This window comes from Sus scrofa, chromosome 14, assembly GCF_054392235.1.
Source record: "Sus scrofa isolate SSC_HxYL_T2T_F1_AM1 chromosome 14, Sscrofa_HxYL_maternal_Yorkshire_Landrace_v2.0, whole genome shotgun sequence".
Taxonomy (NCBI): Eukaryota; Metazoa; Chordata; class Mammalia; order Artiodactyla; family Suidae; genus Sus; species Sus scrofa.
The window spans coordinates 71,913,440-71,923,885 of NC_139396.1; the positions used below are offsets into that span (position 1 = coordinate 71,913,440).

At 56.2% G+C, this 10,446-nt stretch overlaps 1 protein-coding gene across 18 annotated transcripts in view; it reads left to right on the forward strand.

The window, feature by feature from the left end:
- P2RX6 (purinergic receptor P2X 6) overlaps positions 1 to 10,363 on the forward strand; it is a 39,906-nt gene extending 29,543 nt beyond the window's left edge. For 2 of the 18 annotated variants that reach the window (XM_084994060.1, XM_084994059.1), the window contains 10 exons: positions 3,145 to 3,216; positions 5,194 to 5,269; positions 5,465 to 5,558; positions 5,642 to 5,722; positions 5,804 to 5,945; positions 6,033 to 6,145; positions 8,357 to 8,450; positions 8,521 to 8,586; positions 8,708 to 8,785; positions 8,873 to 10,363. In XM_084994060.1, the coding sequence (XP_084850186.1) occupies positions 3,145 to 3,216; positions 5,194 to 5,269; positions 5,465 to 5,558; positions 5,642 to 5,722; positions 5,804 to 5,945; positions 6,033 to 6,145; positions 8,357 to 8,450; positions 8,521 to 8,586; positions 8,708 to 8,785; positions 8,873 to 8,956 (900 nt within the window). In that variant the 3' untranslated portion in view covers positions 8,957 to 10,363. Of the gene's footprint in view, positions 1 to 97; positions 894 to 1,535; positions 1,687 to 3,144; positions 3,217 to 5,094; positions 5,270 to 5,464; positions 5,559 to 5,641; positions 5,723 to 5,803; positions 5,946 to 6,032; positions 6,146 to 7,102; positions 7,471 to 8,356; positions 8,451 to 8,520; positions 8,587 to 8,707 lie in introns of those variants that run through there. The other 16 variants (XM_021074042.2, XM_084994054.1, XM_021074045.2 and 13 more) reach the window with 14 other exon arrangements.
- The last annotated feature ends 83 nt before the right edge of the window (positions 10,364 to 10,446 follow it).

Below are 10,446 nucleotides of genomic sequence, written 5' to 3' on the forward strand. Positions count from 1 at the left end.
TGCGGCGCGTGGCGAACAGGCACCATGGCAGCCAATGGAAACGCCTCCCCGGCGGCAGTCGCCCGGGCAACCCTGAGTTGTTGGTTGCGTTGACCTTGACCCACTCGCAGGCAGGACCGATTGGCGCACGCGCGCCACGGGCTTTTCTCCCCGCCACTCCAGGCGGCTCCAGCATCGCCCTTTTCCCACTCCGGAGCCTGGGGGTGGGGCGGCTCCGCTGCGGCGTCGCTCAGGAGGCCTTGCAGAGCCGGCCACCTGCTCTCTGGAGCTGGAGTCAAACCCCCACTCTGTGGGTCCCAGCTCTCATGCTCTAGCGTCGCGTATGTTGGTCCCTCCACCAAGAACATACCTTCCCCACGCTGCCTGTTGGTCTTAAGAGCTGCAAGTGTCAGCTCAGAGGGCGCTTCTTAAAGCTTTCTTTGTCCTCTCCTCTGCGCTCGGGCTGGTCCCTTGCTGTCCTCTCATAGTACTCATCCCACTTGTCATCACCCCAAGGAGGTGAGGTCAGCGGGCAAAGGACAGCGACTGCTCCTTCCTGCCAGCGAAGGGCCAGGCAGAGGGAGTCTGCTGCTGATGGGAGTCCCAGGGCAGCCGGGGGTTGGGCCTGAGAGGTGAAGGCTGAATCCTGCCCTGAGTGGAAGTGTCCCTTTAATAGCTACTGGCCTGGACCAGCTTGGCGCCTGCTTTACCTCCTGTTCAGCTGTGGCTGCAGCTGCTGTGCTGACTCATGCACCCCAGCTGCCAGCAGGAGCTGGGAGCATGGGCTCGCCGGGGGCCACGGTAGGCTGGGGGCTTCTGGATTACAAAACGGAGAAGTACGTGATGACCCGGAACTGGCGGGTGGGCGCTCTGCAGAGGCTGCTGCAGCTGGGGGTCATGGTCTACGTGGTGGGGTAAGAGAACGGCTCCTGGGCATGTTGGCTGGAGGGACCATGGCTGCTCCTGCTGGGCTGAGGGTTGGGGGCTTGACTCTGAGGCTGGGCTGTGGTAGTGGAGCAGGGTGGGTTGGGACCAAGTAGGATGGGAACAGAAGGAAGGCTGTCTGTCTGTCTAGAGGCAAGTGGAGTACGAGAGAAGGTCAGGTGCTCAGGTACCCACTGGCATCCTTTTCTTGCCTGGTTCCCAGCCCCATGCTGGGCTCAGGCAGAGACCAGGAGCCCCCAGGCTGGGCAGGAGGTGGCCCCAGACATTGTGAAAGATGGAGCACTAAGGCCCTGGTAGAGACACCAGTTCCACCTGGTTGGGGGCATCTTTAAGGAGGGAGCTGGGTTTAGCTGGGGCAAGGGGAGGGTTTTAACTGGTAAAGGAGGAGGTGGTGGGCATCTCCAAGCCCATGGGTGCCTGATGAGAGACATCCACAAGGGCACCGACTCTCCTATGCATGGCTGGGGCTCCTGGCCTGTGTGGGGTGACTGGTGTGGGAGATGGAGAGGAGGTGGGGCCCCAAATGCTGGGCTGGGAGCCTGGGGTGTATGAGGAGGGAAGCCAAGTAGGTGGGAACCTGATCTGCCCTGTGCCCATCATGCCCTCACCAGGTGGGCCCTCCTCGCCAAGAAAGGCTACCAGGAGCAGGATCTGGACCCCCAGATTTCTGTCATCACCAAACTTAAAGGGGTTTCTGTGACCCAGATCAAGGAACTGGGGAACCGACTGTGGGATGTGGCTGATTTCGTGAAGCCACCACAGGTGGGTGGCTTGATGCTGCTTCCAGGTGCCGACACCCCTGACACCACCCTGGCAGTGAGTGGGCCCAAGAGAGGCAGGTGATGCTGAGAAGGGGTTGCTGGCACCGTCATAGGGCTGGGCTCGGGAAGGGCCTTACAGAGAAGTGGGGTCTGCCTGGGGCTTTCAGAATCTGTAAGACCTGTGTTCCGACTGAACGAGGGGATGGGCTGGAAGCCAAGTCTGCATCTGGAAATGAGTGGAGTGTCTAGGAGCTCAAGGCTTGAGCTTGGGGGGTGGTGGGAGGGGAGCAGGGAGGCCAGGGCCTAGAGTGTCTCTAACCTGGACCCCCACAGCCAGGCACTCCTCCTCTTCCCCCTCCACTCTGACTGTCCAAGGCCTTGGTTCCTCCTCTGTCCTGTTGGTGCCCAGATCATACCCTGCTGACCACCTGCCCCAGGCACAGCTGCCTCCTGGGTGCATACCCCCAATGTCCAAAGAGAAATTGTCTCCCTCTCCCAGTGTGGCCTCTTGTCATCCAATGCTGTCTACCAGTGCTAAAGCTGGACCCGTTCCACGTCTTCCTATCCCTCCCGCCTATTCATTTCCTCTCCTAACAGTTTTCTATTTGCTGCTGCCTGCACCATAGCAGGATGGGGCTATGGTCTTTTGGAGGGTCCCTGTACAGCAGCCAAGCTGAGCCCACCAGCCCTTGCCTTCCAACCTTGGAAGGCTCCCTTCCCATGGACATGGCCACCAAGCCCCTCCAGATCCTGACCATGGCCACCCCTGCTGCCTCTGCCCAGCCCTTGGCTCCCCTTCGTGGGTGTGCATCCCCCAAACCCAAACCCACTGAGCTCTCAGGTGCAGCACATGGGCGCCAGCCATCCTGTGCCCAGACAGAGCTCACCTCCTGCTCCCTGGCCCCTGGTCATGCATGCAGTGAGGATTCACCCCTCACTGGCCTGGATCTTTAGTGCCTGGCTCTTAGAAAATTCTGGATGAGCAAATAAGAATGAACATGAGAGGAGTTCCTGGGTGGCTCAGCAGATTAAGAACCCAACATAGTCTCCATGAGGATGCCAGTTCCATCCCTGGTCTCACTCATTGGGTTAAGGACCCTGTGTTGCTGTGGCCGCGGTGTAGGCCGGCAGCTCCAGCTCCAGCTTGACCCTTCCAAGAACTTCCATATGCCACAGGTGCAGCCATAAAAGAAAAAAATTAAGGACCTTCCAAAATTCTCTCCTCCATAAAAGAAATGAAAACAAGAGTAAACATGAGAGGCAGACATGGCATCAGGAATGACCAGAAGTCCAGCCAACCTCCCATCTCTGCCCGCTTTGCCTCACTGCAGGCATTTTCCTGGGGATCAGGGCTGATGATTTGATGGAGCCAGGGTTCCTTCCCTCAGAAACTGCCAGCTTCTGCCTCTCCTGATGGGTGAGGGGAGCAGAGACCAACCTTGAATCACTTGCCTTCTAGGGAGAGAACGTGTTCTTCTTGGTGACCAATTTTCTTGTGACTCCAGAGCAAGTTCAGGGCAGATGCCCAGAGGTAAGGCTGCCCCAGGGCTTCCCAGCAGGTCCCTAGTTCCTCCCCCAACCTTGGGTCACCAGCCATATCCCCCCTCCTCCTTCCCACGTGACTGAGGGTTCATCAGTCATGGATACAGTAAGTGCTGCTGTACCTCAGACACAGGGAGGAAAACTTTTCCTGATCATTTCATTTAGTCTTCACAAATACCCTGTGATCCCATTAAGGAGGAATTACTGTGATCCCATTTAAGATGAGGAGACAGAGGCTCAGCAAGGCAGAGTCACATGCCCAAGGCCTCCCAGAGTGTGAGTGACAGGACTCTGGACCTTTGAGCAGTCTTCTTCCAGAGTCTTCCTCTCTGGTCCCCTATGACGTGTCCAGGGCTCTTCCCATCCTGATCTGAACCTCCGGGCATTCTGTAGGTTGTCAGTATAACACCCAGAACTGGGCACAATGCTCAGGTAGGTTCTAATAGCAAGAGGCGAGCTGGAAGATCACCTCCCCTTTTCTATGCACAGCCTCTATTAATGTGTCCTGAGGCAGCTTCCATTTTGTGGGCAAATAGCACTCTCCTGGGTTCAGAGTTGCTTATGATCTCTGGGTATGTTTCACTATAACATTGGTCAAGCCAGAGTCCCCCACCATATTCTTGTCTATTTCCAAAATAGACCAAAAATTCAGATCCTCCCCCTGATATCACACCTTTTCGCCTTGCTTGGGGATGTCCTGGGGCTCCAGTTGCTGTCACAGAGCCTGATGACTCTTCTTTCCAGTGGATTTTTCCCCATTTTTTATTGTGATAAAATACATGTACCATGAAATTTACCATCTTAACCATTTTTTTTTTTTTTGTCTTTTGCCATTTGTTGGGCCGCTCCTGCGGCATATGGAGGTTCCCAGGCTAGGGGTCTAATCGGAGCTGTTGACACCAGCCTACGCCAGAGCCACAGCAGCGTGGGATCCGAGCCGCGTCTGCGACCTACACCACAGCTCACGGCAACGCCGGAACCTTGACCCACTGAGCAAGGGCAGGGATCGAACCCGCAACCTCATGGTTCCTAGTCGGATTCGTTAACCACTGCGCCACGATGGGAACTCCCATCTTAACCATTTTTAAGTGTACAGTTTCCCAGCCATCAGTTTTGTTTCAACAATTAGGACCTGAGGCATGACCTTGGAAGCCTACCTCCATGGTGACATCTTTATTTAATTGCTAACTGGGCTGGAGAGTAACTGTGTGGTCACCTGTCCCTAAGTCCTGGTCATTGGTCCCACCACAGTTTCTAGGGCAGTCACCATGGCCCTGGTCAGCCCCCTCCTCAACGGAGATGAAGCACATGCACGTGGCAAACACATGCGATGTCCTTTCCTTTCTAAGTACTCAGAAGACATCTATTTATTGTTCTGTCTGTGGCCTGTCCTTAAATTTTGCTGGGACCATGGTTCTGTATTTTCTGGAATCCAAGTGATTCCTCTTTGCTCCATGTCCCCGCTTCTGGCTCTTCCCACGAAATTGCTGGGGCTAGGAAGTAATTCATCAGCTCTGACAGCCTTACTTCCTGAGACCAGCCAGAGCTCCCACCAGCTCCTGTAGGTCCTGGCTGTGTGGTCCCTCCCAGCATACATTCCTTGTGGTGTCACCACCTTCAGAAAACACTGCGGAGCCTCCCCAGGCTACACACCTCCACCCTGCATATGCCAAGGAGTTTTTGAACAGGTGGCCCGGCATGGTGGCAGGTCCTGAGACACCTGCAACAGGGGCCAAGGCTGCAGCTGGAGCCCCAGGGCACAGTTGGGGAAATTTAGATGTTAGATTCATCCTGCCAATGTTTAATTTCTTGACTGTTCGCCCCCTCCAGCCAGGGCTGCTCAGCCCCTTTTATTTGCACCCTCCAGCTTTCCCATGTGACCCTGAACTCAGCGACCCCTGCAGGGCAAGGGCAGGTAGTGAGGCATCTCCCCAGGGCCCTGGCGAATCTGCTCTCTCACCCCCAGCACCCCTCCATCCCGCTGGCTAACTGCTGGGCTGATGAGGACTGTCCTGAAGGGGAGACTGGCACGCACAGCCACGGTAACTGGCCCTGCCTTGCAGCATCACCACTGCAAGGGGGCTCCGGGCCTGGTGGGCTTCTGGGTGGCATGCTTCGCTGGTGCAGGCCTGGTGGTGCCTCTGCATCTTTCCTTTCTGTCAATCCCTCCCCAGTGTGCTCCCCCCACCCCTGCCCAGGGAGATTTGAGGGCCTGGGGTTTGTTTTGTGTTCTCAAGGTATCAAAACGGGCCAGTGTGTGGTGTTCAACGGGACCCACAGGACCTGTGAGATCTGGGGCTGGTGCCCTGTGGAGAGTGGTGCTGTACCCCTGTAAGTCTCTCCCACCCCCAGGAAGGGCCCCAGGACCACAGAATCTGTCCCTCACCCCCAACACCCCCCCCCGCCCCCCACAGGAAGCCCCTGCTGGTCCAGGCCGAGAACTTCACGCTGTTCATCAAAAACACCGTCACCTTCAGCAAGTTTAACTTCTCCAAGTAAGGTGTGGGAGGGTGTTCTGGCTGGCAGAAGAGACTCCTTGTCCCCTGACTGGCCTGACCCTTACCTGCCCCTCTCAGATCCAATGCCTTGGAGACGCAGGACCCCCTCTACTTCAAGCAGTGTCGCTACGACCCACGCTCCAGCCCCTCCTGCCCTGTGTTCCGCATCGGGGACCTCATAGCCACGGCTGGAGGGGTCTTTGAGGATCTGGCACTGCTGGTGGGTCCATGGAGGGGCAGGGTTCTGGGAGGGCTGGGAGAATGTCCTGGGCTGTGAGCCAGTGCAGCAGCGCTATGCTTTGTGCAGGGCGGTGCTGTGGTTGTCTACATCCGATGGGATTGCGACCTGGACACAGCCAGGGGCTCCGAATGCCTGCCCAGCTACTCCTTCCAGCTGCAGGAGCGGAGCTACAACTTCAGGTGCGGCCCCACTGCCCACCTGCCCCTCTGCAGGTCCTCCTTCACCTGTGTTCCTGTGGTGGCCAGGACAGACCACTCCTCCAGAATTCTGGATGCTCGCTGGGTGTGGGAGGGGTCCTGGGGCAGGAGGGGGTGTCCTCAGCTCCAAGACCCCCAGCAAGGCTTGGTCTAGCCCCCCTCCTCAGCCCTTCCCCCTCCACTCTGCACCCCCTGTGACTGTTGGATCCCAGCCCCTCCCCCCCAGCCCTTCCCCCTACCCTAGAGGGGGCTTTCTTTTTTACTTTTCCCATAAGATTTTATCAAAAACTTTCAACATCCTATAGAAAAGTTCAAAGGTTTGTACCATGAATACTTCATCCAGGTTCACCAGACTTTTTGTTTTTACCATTTTGCCACATTGGCTTTCTCTCTCCACTCTAGAGTGAGCTGGATAGATTTAGATAGATTTCATTTTTTTTTTTCTTTTTCTTTTTTTTGTCTTTTTGCCTTTTCTAGGGCGCTCCTGTGGCATATGGAGGTTCCCAGGCTAGGGGTTGAATCGAAGCTGTAGCTGCTGGCCTACGCCAGACCCACAGCAACTCGGGATCCGAGCCACGTCTGTGACCTACACCACAGCTCACGGCAACGCCAGATCCTTAACCCACTGAGCGAGGCCAGGGATCGAACCTGCGTCCTCATGGATCTTAGTCGAGTTCCTTAACTGCTGAGCCATGACAGGAACTCTTTTTTTTTTTTTTTTTAGATTTAGATAGATTTCAAACCGAACCTTTGAAAGTAAGTGGACATCCAGTGCACACTCAGCCTTCTCAAGGCTGTCCTGAGAATGAGGGCCTTTCCCAAGTGACCAATGTCCTGTTGTCACATTCAAGAAATTTAACACTGGCAGAATTAATCTAATATTTAAATTTCCCCAACTGTGCCAATAATAGTACTAAATCTTTTTATGTTTAAATCCAGGATGTACTGAAGGATCTCACAATGCATTTGTTATCATGTTTTCGAGTCTCCCAAGCAGACCTCCTGCCCTGCAGGATCCTATCCTTCTGCCACCTCCTGTAACCTCGTAACATGGTATATGTGTGTACACACACACACACACACACACACACACACACACACTTGCATGTGTGTGCTCACACAGCCACCAGACCTGGAGATGATGCCCTTGACATTGCTTCCTGGACCTCACCTGCCCTTTGCAACTATGTGGGGCTGCACCACCCCACTCTGCTCCCCTCACCTTTGTCTATTTGTTTTTTGGTTTTTTTAGACAGGGTCATCTGTTCCATATTTTAGATTCCACAAATAAGTGATATAATATGGTATTTGTCTTTTTCTTTCTGGCTTACTTCATTTAGTATGAGTCTCTAGTTCCATCCATGCTGCTACAAGTGGCATTAATTTATCTTTTTTTTTTTTTGTCTTTTGTCTTTTTAGGGCTGCACCCTAAGCATATAGAGGTTCCCAGGCTAGGGATCCAATTGGAGCTGAAGTGGCTGGCCTATGCCACAGACAGGCAGCAACATGAGATCCGAGGCATGTCTGTGACCTACACCACAGCTCTTGGCAATGCTGGATCCTTAACCCACTGAGCAAGGCCAGGGATTGAACCTGCATCTTCATGGATGCTAGTCGGGTTTGCTAACCACTGAGCCATGACAGAAACTCCCTTATTTGTCTTTTTTATGGCTGAGTAATATTCCATTGTATTTATGTACCACGTCTTCTTAATCCATTCATCTGTCAATGGACATTCAGGTTACTTCCATGTCTTGGTTATTGTGAATAGTGCTACAATGAACATAGGGGTGCATGTATCTTTTTCAGTGAAAAGTTTTGGCTACATGCCCAGCCCTCACCTTTGTCTAAAATTCCTTCCTGATCCCTAGAAAACCAGTCTGAGAGATTCCCCTGCAGACCGCCTCCCCAGTTCCTAGGGGAGAATGAATTCCCCCCAGACCCTTACAACCCTGGGCCTGCCCCCACTCCCTCTTCCCACTACCCATCCCCTCAGCAGGCAGGGAGCTCCTGAGAGGTGCTTTCCAGCTTGATTTTTCTCTGTAGCCTCAGCAACTGCACAGTGCTGCCACTCAGGACTCGGGTGGGGCTGGGGCTCATGGAGTCAGTGGATGAGTGAGATGGGGGCATGGGAAGGCAAACCCAGCCTGGGATCCAGCAGAACAGGACATCAGACTTTCTCCTGCCCCCTAGGACTGCCACTCACTGGTGGGAGGCCTCAGGCGTGGAGGCCCGGAGTCTGCTCAAGCTCTATGGGATCCGTTTCGACATCCTGGTCACTGGGCGGGTAGGTGGGCAGGGGCAGGTGGGGCTGGGGAGTGACAGTCAGGGCTGCAAGGCTTACCCACATCTCTCAGGCAGGGAAATTCGGGCTCATCCCCACAGCCATCACTCTGGGCACAGGAGCAGCTTGGCTGGGCGTGGTGAGTGGCTTCAGCAAGTGGGACCCAGGCCCACCCCAGGCACAGCCACACCCCAGAGGGGAGGTGGGGAAGTGGAGGGGGCAGGTGGCGGCCCGGCCACAGGTCCACCCTGCTCTCACAGATCACATTCCTCTGTGACCTGCTGCTCTTGTACGTGGATGGACAAGCTCATTTCTACTGGAGGACCAAGTACGAGGAGGTAACTGTGGGTCTGTCCAGCCTTGGGGCTCTGCTCTGCTTGTGGAGGATGTCAGCTAGAGCCCTGACCTGCTGTCTTCACCTGCAGGCAAAGGCTCCAAAGGTGACTGCCAGCCCTGAGCCATCAGAGCCAGCCTCTGCACCCCGGTGCCCAGCTGCCCGGGAGCCTTAGAGGGGCCAGCACCTGTCCCTGCAGCCACAGCTGATAGTTGTAGCTGGTCACTGAGGCTGTGGCTGGGGCCCCACTTACTGGCCCCCACTCACCAGCCCTCTCCTGAGGCCTCTTCTCTGTGGTGGGGGTGAGGGCTGGAAGGGAGGGGCCTCACCTTGGGGACTTCCCAGATGCAGCCCCAGCAGGACCAGGGCGGGGGTGGGAGGAGGATTCCACCATTCAGCTCCCAGGCAGACAGTCTGTCCCCTGACACTGGCCTCAGTGGGTGCTGCCTGGGGAGAGCAGAGCCCTGTAGTGGGACGTGGCTCCAGCTGCGCCTGTCTGGGGAACTCTCTTCCAGCTCTGTCACCAGGGCTCCTAGCAGCATCCCACTCATGCATGACCAGCACAGACCCTCCCACTGTCTAAGGAGCCTCCAGCCCTCCCCTCTTGGTGACACCCCCACTGCAGGAGAACCCCCACCTGCCCAGCCTGGCTCAGCCGCGCTGGTCCAGGGTCTGTGCAGCTGGAGTCTAAGGCAGGACAGAAAGAAGTCTGACTGGAAGGCTGTTTCCACTGCTCTGGTGCTGGGCTGCCCTGAGCCCTCACCCAGTTTGGGGATTGGGTGGGGGCCTTGTGGAATGTGGAGGAGGGCAGTTGGGGCCCCATGCAATGGCACAGCACTTGCTCGGTTTGTGAGCACCATCCCCTCCCTGGTGGCAGCCCTTTGGCCCTGGAGGGTTGGGAGCCAAGGGTGGAGGAGCTGAGTCAGTGGTCCTTGGTCCTTGGGGCCCTTCTGTGTGCTGCCTTGGTGACACCCAGCCCAACCTCCTGGAACCTGTGGGGGTGGGGAGGGTGTACATCTGGAATTCACTGTTGCCCAAGGTCACACATAAGAACCAGCCTGAGGCAACGGCACCTCAGGTGGAGCCCAGTGGCCAGATGGAATGCCCCAAACACATCACAGAGGCTCCCAGCAGACTGGCCTGGCTCTGGAATCCTCACGGGGTCTGAGCCTTGCATGCTGGAGAACTCACCATGCCTGGGGGGCCGCCATCAGCAGGGGGGACAGGCTGCAGGAGTCAGACACTGTCTTGGCCCCAGGCCACTAGCAGGGACTTGGGAATGCCCACTCAGGGGGTGAGGGGATGCTTTCTCATGGGCCCTGGCCTATTGCCAGTGCAGTGACGTGGACCAGCTGGGGAGGGCCAGGGCTGGGGCTCAGGCTGGGCTACCATCTGCAGCCATCTGGCACTTGGAGCCTCAGCAAAGCCTTGGTTCGCCGCTGCCTGTCAATCTCCAGTGCAGTGGCCTTGGAGAAGCAGGCCAGGGTGAGAGAGCCTTTACCAGGATGGGGTCACGTGGACGGGGCACAGAGGAAACTGATGTGTGGCTCCAGAGTTGGGGAGTAAAGCCTTGTCAAAGCCAGCAGCTTCCTGTGTGGTCCTTAAGGGCAGTGATGAGAGCTGGAAATGTCTGTGGTGGGGACAGCACCGCATAGGGTGACCCGT